This window comes from Stigmatopora argus, chromosome 8 (genome assembly GCF_051989625.1).
Source record: "Stigmatopora argus isolate UIUO_Sarg chromosome 8, RoL_Sarg_1.0, whole genome shotgun sequence".
In the NCBI taxonomy this organism is placed as follows: domain Eukaryota; kingdom Metazoa; phylum Chordata; class Actinopteri; order Syngnathiformes; family Syngnathidae; genus Stigmatopora; species Stigmatopora argus.
The window spans coordinates 5,528,494-5,542,078 of record NC_135394.1 but is presented as its reverse complement, the minus strand read 5'-3'; the positions used below and the strand labels follow the sequence as shown (position 1 = coordinate 5,542,078).

Genomic DNA, 13,585 nt, shown 5'->3' with positions numbered 1-13,585 from the left:
GCTAAAACTTGAATTTGTTGAGAACAGAAATATGTACTAGTGAGACAACAGCTGGCATACATAGGTAATTTACTTTTCATTGAACTACAAGATGAAAAAAAAAATTCTACATCATTTCATTTTTGTTGGCGGCAGCGGAAAATTGTCAGTTGATAGATGAAAACCATCATAGAAATAATCTGTAAAGCAATTAGAAATTGTGTTATTGATTCAATAGTAAAAATCATTTGTCTTGTTCAGGATTTACACTGTCACTTACCTGCACTGGGAATCGAACTGCAAGTATAAAGAAACACACGTTTCATGAAGTATAGATAAAAGTTGCCGAATAATCCTAGACTAAGACGACACTACACCTGTTATTGGACTCCATGTAGAACACCTGCGGTGGGTCAGGAGGTGGAGGAGGTAAAGTTGCTGCCTCTGTTCTTCTGGTTAACTGTAAGAATTCACGCTTTGCAGCCTCACAGTCAACATCCACACACGTGTTGCTGATATATCCATCTGTGGGTGAAAAAGGCTATTTTTAACAAAGGATCTTGACCGCTATGTATTTTTGCACGTTCCCCAAGACACTCACACTTTCCATTCGCGGAACGAGCCAACCACTTGCCCTCTGGGTTATTCTTTACGCGGAGGATTTCTACACTGTCACCTTGGTGGACCCTGAGGTCATCTTTGCCTCCACCGTACCAGTCGTGGCAAGCTCTGGCAGTGTAAAGAATTTCTTCCTCAGCGTGCAGCTAGCGTGAAATAGAAGATGTGTATAATTGCTGGCAGACCCTCTCAAAAATAATGGATTGCTCGTCCAAAGTCATCGAAAACAGCCAGTGGATGTTAAATAAGAGGTAAAATTAGGATTAGAAAATTACCTGGAATTTTCTCCTATGCTCGTTTTCTTTTTTCTGTTCCTCCACCTTTTTGTCAAGATTCACCCTCACTTGGTCCCTGTATCATATAATATTTTTAATAGGTGCAACCAAAAGAAGAACCACAAAAAAACAGCACATTTAATAAATTGGCACTTTTTTTATTCGTCCCTCTAGAGCAGGGGTCGGGAACCTTTTTGACGAAGAGCCATAAACAATTCATATTTTCTAATGTTATTCCTTGAGAGCCATACTCCAAATTTAAAAGTCAAAATACATGTAAATGGGTGTCTTTTATTTTAGTAATTTCACCTCTTTTAAAGTGGAAAAAAAGAATACTTTTGACAACATTCTTATGCAGTTGCTAATCAATGAGAGTATGCATTCTAGCAGTCTAAAACAAGAAGAAGATTAAAGCAGCACTGGACGTAGTATCTCAGTTCTGTCACCAGCGGGTTCCATATTTTAGCTCACAGGTTAGCGAAGAGCCAGATGCACCCATCGAAAGAGCCACATATGGCTCCCGAGCCATAGGTTCCCTACCCCTGCTCTAGAGCAAGGGTGTCGGACTCGGGTTGGTTCGCGAGCCGCGTTAACGTCAACTCGATTTCACGTGGGCTGGACCATTTTAGATATAATATTTAGATTTTTTTAATAAATGGATTAAAAGCCCTGAATATTCATTTTTTTATAGATTTAAAACAATGTTTATTTTAGCTTTTTTAAATATATTTTTAGATTTTACAAAAGGATTTTTGAACTAAAAACACAGAAAAAAATTGATTAAAAAAATACAATTATTGATTTAAAAAGGGGGAAAATTCGGAAATGTAATATACATCTATACTCTTCATTTTAATTTGATCCTAAAACAGAAAGTCGGAACTCATGATTTACTTTCCCGGGCCACACAAAATGATGTGGCGGGCCAGATTTGGCCCCCGGGCCGCCACTTTGACACATGCTCTAGAGCACAAAACTGAGTCATATTGGTCAGTTTTATAGATCACTAAAGTGGTCATTTTTTGCCATGGCAGTGATAGAAACATTCCACTGTAAGAGAAACAACTGCCAAAAAATGTGCTAACTTGGTGTTTTAAGTAAGAATAACTCCGATGTTCAAGATTTGTACATTTTTAAGCGTTTGTAACTCATCCGATTATGTAAAAATTGGTAGATTATATTAGATAACTTTATTCATCCCGTATACGGGAAATTTCATTGTCACAGTAGTAAGAGACACAGGAAAATAAATTTTAGACATAAATAAATAGGTAATAAAAAAATAAATACGTTAATAAATTAATTAATTAATAAATACGTTAATAAATACATGTCAATAAATTAATTAATTAATAAATAAGTTAATTAATAAATAAGTTTATTAATAAATAAACAAATACATGTGTTGCTGATAACTTGATTAAATGGTTTGAGATAGCTTACATTTTCAAATGTTGGAGCAAAACGTACTTTTGAAGGTAAACGGAACATGAACAATAAATTGTGAAAATTAAAAATACTAAATTGTATGAATTTAGCCCTAACTTTACTCCTATGGCCTTCAAAGGAGTGCACTTGTTTACGTATTGCATTGCTTCTGAGTCTTTATATATATGTGTATATATATATATATATATATATATATATATATATATATATATATATATATATATATATATATATATATATATATATATATATATATATATACACACACACACTAATATATAAGTCCAATTTGCTTTAAAAAAAAGTTTACATTCTGTTTACTTCCCTTAAGTCCCATTTAGGTGAAAGAAGTTTTGCTATTCTTGTCTTAGAATTTCTAGTTCTGCTAATAATTATTATTTAGTGTAGGGGCCTCCAAATGAGAAGTTTTTGGTATATGGGCAAACAATTTTGAGGTAAACTTACTCATCAATGTGGTCATAGATGTCCCATTCACCCTGCAAGACAAATTCGAAATAAAATTAGGGCACTTCCCAACATAAGATATACACCGCAAAATGCATTATTGCATAGAATAGAATCGTTATTGTGAAATGTTTACATTATGTAAGATTTAAGGCTGATCTGTATTTATTTTATACACAAACACACAGGCACGTCCAACCACGCACACATTTATGACCCCAGTTTGTGTGGTCTTTACTTTAAAATTTAAATTGTTGAACTTACGCTCTCTGTCCCATGTGAGCTACTGTTGTTCCAGTATTCTGACAAAACATAAATGGGAGGCGGGTGGGAGTCATACAGTGAAAAACATTCAAAATATGTACATCTAATCAATTTAAATCAATGCTCATCAAGGCCTACTTCAGGGGTTCTAAACCATTTTGACAGAGAGAGCCATAAACAATTCATATTTTCTAATGTTATTTCTGGAGAGCCATTTTCAGAACTGAAAAGTAAAAATATATGAAAGTGTGATTTTTTGTTGTTGTCTTTTCACCACTTTTAAAGTACAAAAAGTCTAAGAATTATTTTGACAACATTGTTATGCTGTTGCTAATCAATCAGTATCAATGAAATTATGTAATGAAAAACAAAATGATGATTAAAGTGGTGCTAGACTAGTGTCAACGCTACAGTGTCGACGTGACGCTCCTATTGGTGCGTTCGGGACTCAGCCATGAGTCACCATATTTTACCTCACAGGTTAGTGGAGCCATATACACCCATGGAAAGAGCCACATATGGCCCCCGAGCCATAGTTTCCCTACCCCTGGGCTACGTTGTTGTGGATAAAGAGTGACAAGGAAATTGACTCAATTAAATCTTATTTCATGTGTAATTACAATTTTAATTTTACCTGCTTCCTCCAAGTTTGCAATGTCATCATAACTGCCATTATTGACGTGCCTGTAGAAGGACAATTATTTTTTAAAGGGTATCAAATTAGAGGTGAATTGCACTATAGACACTAATAATTAGTTTGATATATAAGTACATTCTTCTGATCTAGGTAAAATGGCATAGAAAACATCCTATGAACGATTTTTGACTTTTTAAATACATCCTGTTCTTTTTAATGGATGTTATGAACAACCGTATGTATACATGTACATCTATGTGTATGTATATGTATAAGTATATATATATATATATATATATATATATATATATATATATATATATATATATGTATGTATGTATATGTATATATATATATATATATATATATATATATATATATATATATATATATTTCAGCAACACACTTATTTATTTATTCATTTATATATTCATTTATTAACTTATTTATTACCTATTTATTTATGTCTAAAATGTCTTTTCCTGTGTCTGTTTTCTCACCCTCTTGCTACTGTGATAATGAAATTTCCCGAATACGGGATGAATAAAGTTATCTAATCTAGATCAAATTTTAATTCATTTGTCAGCTTTCAATTCGCAGCTTACAAATGAATTACAATTGGTTTAAAGTAGGCAGGTATAGTGAATGAGATGCTAAGTTAAATTCAAAAGGTTCATTAAATTGTGCAAAGAAAAGGAATGAATCTTACACAAACATGTCTCAAAATACACTATACTCACAGAGAGGTCACTTGCTTCTCTTGCCTGCTTGGGTTGAAGGTTTGTGGAAGGGGATTTGATGGAGCGGTCACTGCAACTGCAGATATTTGTCTTGGCTCTGAGCCTGAGGAATCATTTTGGGTGGTTATGTCAATTTTGGAAAATTACCAGCACAAAAAAAAGTCCAAACAAAGAGGAAGCACCAGAAAACTGATGATTTTCTAAAAAATAACATAATGCCACCTGTTGTATATGTTGTTAGGGGGAAAAATACACCTATTGAAACTAACATTAACACTTTGGAAATTTCAATAAACTTCAATAAACCTAATGTGTGCTTTGGAAATATTGGAGGAAGGTGGACTACCTGGGAAACCTCACATATTTGCAAAATTGCTTAATATACATTTATCTTATTCATACCTTCATTTTCTGTACTGCTTATCCTCACAAGGGTTGCAGGGGGTGCTGGAGCTTATCCCAGCTAACTAATGGCACGAGGCAGGGGACACCCTGAATAGGTGGCTATTCGGTCACTGGGCTGCCCATTTATTATATTTTGCATGCTAATTAATTTTTATATTGTTCTTTGCTTTTTTCTGATGACATTAATTTAGCTGTCACATCACATTTTTTAAATGGCATTAGTGTGTTGGTCCGAATACCAGGCTTTTAGAAAAATTGAATGTGCCGATTTGGGAGAATGTGTGTTATAGTAAATCTACATTTTTGGTGTCATAAATGCCATAAGTACAACTGATAAAAACTTGGATGACATCTGCCAATCACGAACTAAACTATCGCCATAGGAGCACCAAACAACATTATAAATCACATGTGTCAAAGTGGCGGCCCGGAGGCCAAATCTGGCCCGCCGCATCCTTTTGTGTGGCCCGGGAAAGTAAATCATGAGTGCCGACTTTCTGTTTTAGGATCAAATTAAAATGAGGAGTATAGATGTATATTAAATTTCCTGATTTTCCCCCTTTTAAATCAATAATTGTAATTTTTTAATCCATTTTTTCCATGTTTTTAGTTCAAAAATCATTTTGTAAAATCTAAAAATATATTTTAAAAAAGCTAAAATAAACATTGTTTTAGATCTATAAAAAACTGAATATTCAGGGCTTTTGATCCAGTTCTTTTAATCAATTTATAAAAAGTCTAAAAATTTTATCTAAAATGGTCCAGCCCACATGAAATGGAGTTGACGTTAACACGGCCCGTGAACCAACCCGAGTCTGACACCCCTGTTATAAATGACGCATTCAAGAGCATATCATATCTTTAAAGAATATTGAAGTATTTAGAAAAATGTGAGGGGTGTACTCACTTTTGTGAGCAAGCGGTGGCCAAGCAGGCCTGCTGATGTTCAGGAATTGCTGAAGATGAATGTTGCGAGGTCGTTTAGGTTTCAAGGGAAGGGGTCCTTCTGGGGGGAGCGGCATTCTAAGTGGAATGACATCACTTGTGCTCCTCAGTTGCAGTGGCCGAGTTGAAGTTGGCACTGGAGAGGGAGCAATGGAACCTACTAGCGCCTTCCCCAACATCATTTTTTCTAGCATCTCCCCTGTGTGTTTGACCTTATTAGCACTTGACGGGTATGGGGTAGGTTTTTTTGTATTCGGCTCAGGTGGAGTGGGGGCTGCCTTTGCTTCTCCTCTTTGGTGCTTCACCATGTCTGGTTTAGGAACATTGTTCCTCTCTGCTGTTGAGGGGATTGGTCTCACCAAAGCAGGCCAGTGGGATAGTGGAGAGTTGCTAATGGTGTTGGGCATGCTGGCGCTGCTGCTGCTGCTGCTTCTGCTTCTGCTTCTGCTGCTGAACCTAGCCCTCAGAGCCTGGACATTAACATTGTCTTCCTGATTTTAAAAAAAAAATGAAATTAGTTTAGTTGTGTTCATGCTCACCACTCAACAAAAAAAGCAAAACCCATTTTTAAAATGGTGCGTTTCTGACTGCTGAATACCTAAACCCATAAAGTCTATCAGTGGACATTATATTTTGAGTTAGGAAGGCTACTATATTAAGATTTGGTTTACAAGTGATGTCACTGATGGTGAAGTGGTGCACGTGCCTTCATTTGGTGAAGATGTTTTCTTATTTTTTTAGTTAATAAATCATTTTTATTAACAAATTAACTGTACATAAAATGATAATCAAAAGAAAATTAAAAACGTTCATATAAATAAAAGCAAAATGAAACACTAAAGGCTATGGGTCTCTAGAACACTTTATAGTTGTGTATTTTTTTTAAATTAGATGCTATTTAACTCATTGTGAGGACTGACTGAATCCTCATTTCAGTGGCATTGATGGCGCTGGACATCAAATCCATTTGGACAAACAAAGGCTGGCAGAAAAAATGTATTAGATGTCCATTATTCATTCATTCATCCTCCATACTGGTCATCTTAGAAAGGGCTAGAACCCTTTATGGAATGTAATATGTTTAACAAGTGCCAACTACAGGAAAAAAATGAAAACGTACTGTCTGATGAATGTGTTTTGTTATGTTCTTTAGCCGTGTATACCACTTAATGTCGTATGTAGTCTTAAAGGAAAAACAAAAAGGCATTTTTCGGATTCAAACCAGCGGTCTGAATGTCAAAAATCATCAGACGTGAATGAGAAAGGTGTACAAACTTTGTGCAGGATCCTTCTTAGTTTACACCTCTCATTAATTCACCTTTGCGTTGAAGAAAAATGTTCTTTTATATAAACAGAATCCAATAACAGGCTGTTTTAACACAACACCGTCCACCGCCCAAAAATAGAAATTTTGGGGTAAAAAAAAAAATGTTTTGTTGTTGATTTTTTTTTTTTTTTTTTTACAGGAGTCACGACAGAGCCAAGAATTAAAATAAACTGAACATCAGTGGAGTAGCCTGAAGAGGGATGTATCTGCATACAAGATGACATTTAGACTACTCCTGAATGGAAAAGTGAGCAAACATCTGAACTCTGAAAGGCTATATAATTTCATTCAGGCAAAGTGAGCCATTGATGTGTATAAAACTACTATTGTGCCATCCAACAGTTTAAAAAATGAAATTGTACAGGTTGTAAATCCCATTTTTGAAATGAAAATCAGACCAACCAACTTAAAATACAACATTGCATAATAGAAAGTGTGACTGTCTTAAAGTTGTATCCTTTGGAGAGCAAAGATCATGTAAAGGAAATGTTTGCAACCACACGCTTCTTTACCCCAGTCACCACCCTGCACCGGTTTCTATGGATACGCATGTACAAGTGCGATGGCAATGCTGCACTAATAAACTGCATTGAACAAAGGAAACGGAAGCAAACTTTGCTTTCTCTATGTATCTACACTAAAGTTGCAAGACTTAAATTCAAATGCACTTACTCACTCAAAAGTTAGGTACTCCTCAGTATATGCATTTTATTGTAAAATTTAAAATGAAAGTTAAAAAAAACTCTTGCATAAGGTGCATAATTTAAAAAAAAACATAGACAAGAGTATTTGGGGGACAGATCTATGCATAAAAAAAATTCATGGATGAATAAACCGACATAGCTCTGTTATCTTAGGATACAAGAAGAGAAATTTGAAGTAATCTTACCATAATTCCATGCAGTTTCTTTGGAAATGTCAGATTATGTTGGTGACAAAACGTTCCATCTTGTGCAGCTATGTCGTTACGAGGTGTTGAGAATGGTGTGAGAGCACATCAGGAAGTGAAAAAATGAAAAACACCTAGATCGTGTCATAACAGATAGGGAGAAATATTTTTAAAAAGCAACAAGAAACATATCCATTATCCAACTAATATATCTAATGGTAATATTAGAATTTTTACAGGGTTTTCCTTGCTAAAATGGTTTTATCAGACCTACTTTACATCATTTATAATTCATGTTGGTATGTCCGGCAGACAAGTATATATTAAGAAAAAATAACTTTGAAATAACATATTTTTGCATGTGAGTCTGAGTGACTTGAATTTGTGGATCTGCCAATATCGAGTCTCGATTCGATATGAAATAAATGTATTAAGGAGGAGAAAAAAATATATCCAAAGATTATAATCATTAGGAAGAAACAGTAACAAATACCCTTTTTGTAAATCACTTGTTCAGCACCAAAATGAGGGTGCAAACTTTTTGTTTACACAACAAAAATAAACAATAACCTGACACTAAATAGTTTAGAAGCATAGTGTATAACAGATTTACTTCCAAATGGGACAATAACAATGATCAAATTGCGTATTTTTTTAAATGTACCATTCTTTTAAGTATGAATTGAAGTTACTAATAAAATTGATGTCTGGGTACAAAAGCATATTTTGCATTAATAAGATAGTTTTTTAATGTCCTCCAGTAGTTACCAAAGTCATGCTCCTCTCCTTTAGGGGAGAAACAACAACTTATTAGACTACTTTGAAGTAAATTGTCGCTTGGAGTGCAGTTAAATTAAAAAAATGTTCTGTAATGAATTGATCTAAATTATTGGACGTGTTAAAAAAAAAAAAAAAAAAAAACCTCTTCTTGAGGTGAAAGAGCTCACTGTAATTCATTGATGCATTTTTTTTCTTAAATTTTAGCATGGAAAACTAACATTCTTTAACAACAAAACCAACAAGCAAAAACTTGAAACAGTAAAATAACTGTTTCCTGTGTGGCTTTGAAATGGGCCATCTTGACATAGAAGAGGCTTTTGTTATCTTCAGGCCAAAGATCCTACATCCTGCTTATTTTTAGAAAAGAAACTGATCCCCATTCATGTTGCAGAGCCTGAAATCTATTTTTTCTTTAATTCTAAATCACTCAAATATTTAAACGTTGCACAATGGCTGCTTAAAAATTGCTTAGCTTTTCATTATATTTCACTTTCTTACTTATTCAATCTTCCAACATATTTCTATACCATTGTGTTAGGCAATCAATAATAATCTATCAATAATACTTTAAAATTTTCATTTTTAGAGGGTGGCAGGTTTAGTAGTAAAGTATTTTAACCTAAAAAAAAATATTCTATTGCTGAGAATAAAACTTTTCGCCCCTTTTAAAAGAAATTGTGGAAATTTCCTAACCTTTTAAGACAGAAACTGGCTTTAAGTGCGGTACTTCAATTAAGTGTACACTGGAAAAACACAAAGTCAACAGAAATATATGTCACGTGGCTCACCCGTTTTCTCGTCCACCATCTGCAAGCCTTCACATGAGACTTTCAGCCAAATGCTCCGTTTGTGCTTGTCCTTTTTCTTCAACAAACTCTTTTCCCTGAAAAGCAACCCTAACTTTCAACGTCCACATTTTTCACATTTGAGTATGAGAAAACATTTTGGCATTCTTTAGATTAGAACTTTATTTCATCCCGTATTCGGGAAATTTCCTTGGTTGCAGTAGCAAGACAGACACAGAAGACATTGTAGACCTAGGTAAAAAAAACTGGAGCCACACATAGGAAGTCCACAAGGTGGAGACCTTCTGCAGACTGAGACTGAGGTTAAATAGGCAGAATCACTCTTTCAAGATGATCCGTGCAGTCCCTCAGTAGTCTGGAGGTGTTTTTTTTCTTTACCTTTAATTTATTAAAAACAACATGCAAAAAGCAATTAATGTTAGTAAAGAAATGCTCGGTAGGTAGTATAGTGGTGGATTTACAACACAATATTTTTGGATAATGTTACGAATTTTTCCAAATATATATCGGCATGTTATTTAATAAATAAGTAAACAGGTATTTTTGTCTGTTATAGTTCAAGAATACCTGCAATCTCCTCATTAAAACAAACTACAGTGGTACCTCTACATACGAGCAGCTCTACCTACGAGATGCTCGAGATACGAGGAAAATTTCGAGCAAATAATTCGCTCTAGATACGAGAAAAATTTCGAGATGCGAGAAAGCCAGGTGGCCATGACATGAGAGGCTGTTTATCATTGTAGCGCACTGTCTTTTTTGCCGCATCTCTTTCGTGTATAACAGATATCTACGAGCACTGAACGATTTCTTCACACGAGTTTCTCCTACACATGGACCAGAAAACGCACAACGCACAAGTGCGGGCAAAAAGAGGGCTTTCTGGGTAATGAAGTTTACTCGTGCACACAACACCAAGAGCCAATGGCACCCTTTCTCAGAATAAAACTTCATTACCCTCAATCAATACTTGGGTAGGCTGAGCTGTTGCATTTCCTGTTATTCCTTCCTTAGCCTGTTAGCTCCCGCGATCGCTCATTCAAGACTGCTGCTCGTTGGCAAGTGGTCGTGCGTTATCCTATTGTGAGGACATTTGTGTGCATCATTTTCGGAATATTTTGAAGGGAATACAACAGCAAACAGCCCATCGATAGCGAACATGAGGGTGGAGGCGTGGCAAACAGCTAACCTGCCCAGAACGAAGGTAAAAAAATTAAAACAAAATTAGAATTCAGTTTTGTGTAAAGTTACATTAAACGTCTTTGAGTGTGTCTGTATATATTAATCCAAGTTAATTTAAATTTGTTTGTCGGTTACGAGTGCGTTGCCGTGGATAAAGTCCCCCCGGGATAGGCTCCAGCACCCCCCGCGACCCTTGTGAAGAGAAGCGGTTCGGAAAATGAACAAATAAAAGTTGTTTTTTTAATGTATCTGTCCGTATTTTAGAGGTAATTGTGAGAGTTTTTTTGTCTATGAAAAACACATTTCAAACAAATTCTCGACTATAAACATTGATTATTGCAGGGTAGCTAAGCATTACATATTTGTTGATTCATTCGTATTCAATGTCGTGCGGGAGCCTATCACAACTAACTTTGGCGAAAGGCAGACTACACCCTAGACTGGTCGCCAGTCACCCATAGGGCTCACAGAGAGACAGATGACCATTTGACCAAGAACAACTGCACTCATCATTTTTTTCCACCATCCCAGAATGTACATGAAATATTTTTAGCTTTTAACCGCACATTTCATGTTATATTCCACGAACCCACAAAAATTCTAGAAAACGACAAATCTAAATGAGCAAATCAGATGATTTTAAGAGACTAAAATGTGATATGGTCCTCCTTTTGTGCTTGGTGAGGGCCAATGAAAATAATGGGCAGCATCACCTCTTTCTCACCTCTCATTATCGACTTTATGCAGTTCTCCATTTTTGACTTTGCTTTGTCCTTTCTTCATTAAATGGACGCTGTGTTATATTTAGAATCTTCACAATCAAATGGATGACTTGTTATAGGCTTGACAAACACAATGTTCTTTTAAAATCGTCACTGCTCGTAACCAGAAGTGTTTAAGTTGTGTGAAAGGGACTGTTTAGCAGCATTCAACTCTCACAGGAGAATAAACACAGGTTTTGTTAAATGGTGCCGGTGCTCACATGATTTACCTTCAGACAAGCAGTTCCAGCTGTCTCTTTCACAAAGCTTCCTAATTCCAGTAATGCTAACGTCAGCGACCGAACCACTGGACACCCTGAACGCAAATACTTTCTGCGATGTGACAAACACTGTCTAAGAAGTTTGATTACGTGTACCAAAAACAACTTTAAATTTAGGTCACTTGTAATGTTTTGCACGGATCCATGTGCTCACCATTCAAACTGTAACCGAAGTATTAATAACAAATACGTGCACCTTTTGTGAAACCGCTTTCGCTTAACATAACGGCAACATTTTGTCATAGTACTATCGTGTTTTTCAGCCTAACTTAAATCATTAAGCAAATAGTAGATGTCTGCTGAGTGAGACTAGTGGTCTTTAGACCCTAATGATAATAACAGAGCCATTGTGTAACATTTGTACAAAGAACATTTTTTGAGGAAGTACCGGCGGGGTGTCATTTAGTGGTAACATTTTTAGCATTATTAGTGTTATTCTTACTGCTTTAAAAATATCAGATCAGTAAGGGAAAAACATTCCTTCATTCATTTTCTGAACCGCTTTATCCTCACAAGGGTCGGGGGGGTGTCTGGACCCAGCCAATCGCAGCGTGTGCGGTCGATTGGTCGCCGGTCTTTTGGTTGCCGTCTTTTCGTCGCCGGTCTTTTGGTCGCGGTCTTTTGGTCGGCCCGACCGCGACAACGGGCGACCAAAAGATCGGCGGCAAAACAAGGTAAAACAACACGGTCTACGCATCAATAAAAGCCAACAATGGCTATGAGCAGTTTCACTGAGCCAACGTGTGAGTGTATAAGAGTTTGTATGTACATGCGTTGTCCCTTTAAGAAGCTACGTCCGTCAGGGTCTTAACAAGTTCTCCAACAAAAAACAATAAAAGTCTGGGAAATTTGGAGCTTTTCTTTAGCCTAATAATTACTAGGGCATTAAGTATGACTAAATAGTAATTCGCAGTTTGTATTTAGGGAATTTGAGCAACAATTTAAATGGTAATTATCACTTACCTTCCGGGCGACCAAAAGACCGTCGACCAATCGACCGTGTACCCAATCGCAGGGCACGAGGAGACAGACAACCATTCATGCTCACATTTGTATCTAGGGGTAATTTAGCGTGTCCAACCACCCTACCATGCATGTTTTTGGAATGTGGGGGTGTAACTGGAGTACCCATAGAAAACCCAGGCAAGCCTGGGGAGAACATGCAAACTGGTGTCTGACCTGGATTCAAACCCAGGACCCCAGAACTGTGAGGCCGAGGCGCTAACCACTCCTCCGCCGGGCCGCAATAAGGCAAAAAAAATCATAGAAAACAAAATCAGATAGGATTGGACGTAAAATAAAATTTAAAAAATCAGCATCAGTACATCCCTACTCCCATGCAGCGATAACCCACATAAAAACGTAGACAGCAGCTCAGCGTGGGTTGATAGTTACTGTGTGACGTTACTGTCAACAGCAGCCATAGTTTACCTCATGTTTTGGATGACAGCCATGTCTGGACGTCAGTTTATTGGAACACAGGACATCCCCCAGAAGACTACCGGGTCTCCATTACCATAAGACTTGCTGGGAATTCCTCAGTCCATAGACATTGTAGAAAAACAAAGTGGAAATCTAGGGTTAAGGGTTGAAATCTGTCCATTCGTTTTCAAGGCATACAACTTCTAAATTTGTAATTAGAGATTTGTTAGTTTTACCTGATGTTCGTGTCTGCTACTTGTCTCGCCTCAAGGCTGAAATGGCTCAGGGTCAAAGGCTGCCACAGTCTCATTGGTGATTCAGGAATATCCGCTGGGAAGGTCACATTTGTGAGACCTCTAG

The 13,585-nt window shown here is 36.4% G+C and overlaps 1 protein-coding gene across 1 annotated transcript; it reads right to left on the bottom strand.

Annotated features, from left to right (window-relative positions):
- Nucleotides 1–52: 52 nt before the first annotated feature.
- Nucleotides 53–13,351, bottom strand: LOC144079227 (uncharacterized). The gene is made up of 13 exons (XM_077607867.1): nucleotides 13,235–13,351; nucleotides 9,562–9,656; nucleotides 7,994–8,127; nucleotides 5,740–6,268; nucleotides 4,428–4,530; nucleotides 3,685–3,734; nucleotides 3,051–3,088; nucleotides 2,787–2,818; nucleotides 873–948; nucleotides 581–743; nucleotides 357–504; nucleotides 260–276; nucleotides 53–179 (listed from the first exon to the last, which is right to left on the bottom strand). The coding sequence occupies exons 3-13, from the start codon at nucleotides 7,994–7,996 to the stop codon at nucleotides 112–114; spliced, it is 1,227 nt and encodes a 408-aa protein (XP_077463993.1). The 5' UTR covers nucleotides 7,997–8,127; nucleotides 9,562–9,656; nucleotides 13,235–13,351; the 3' UTR covers nucleotides 53–111.
- Between the last annotated feature and the right edge of the window lie 234 nt (nucleotides 13,352–13,585).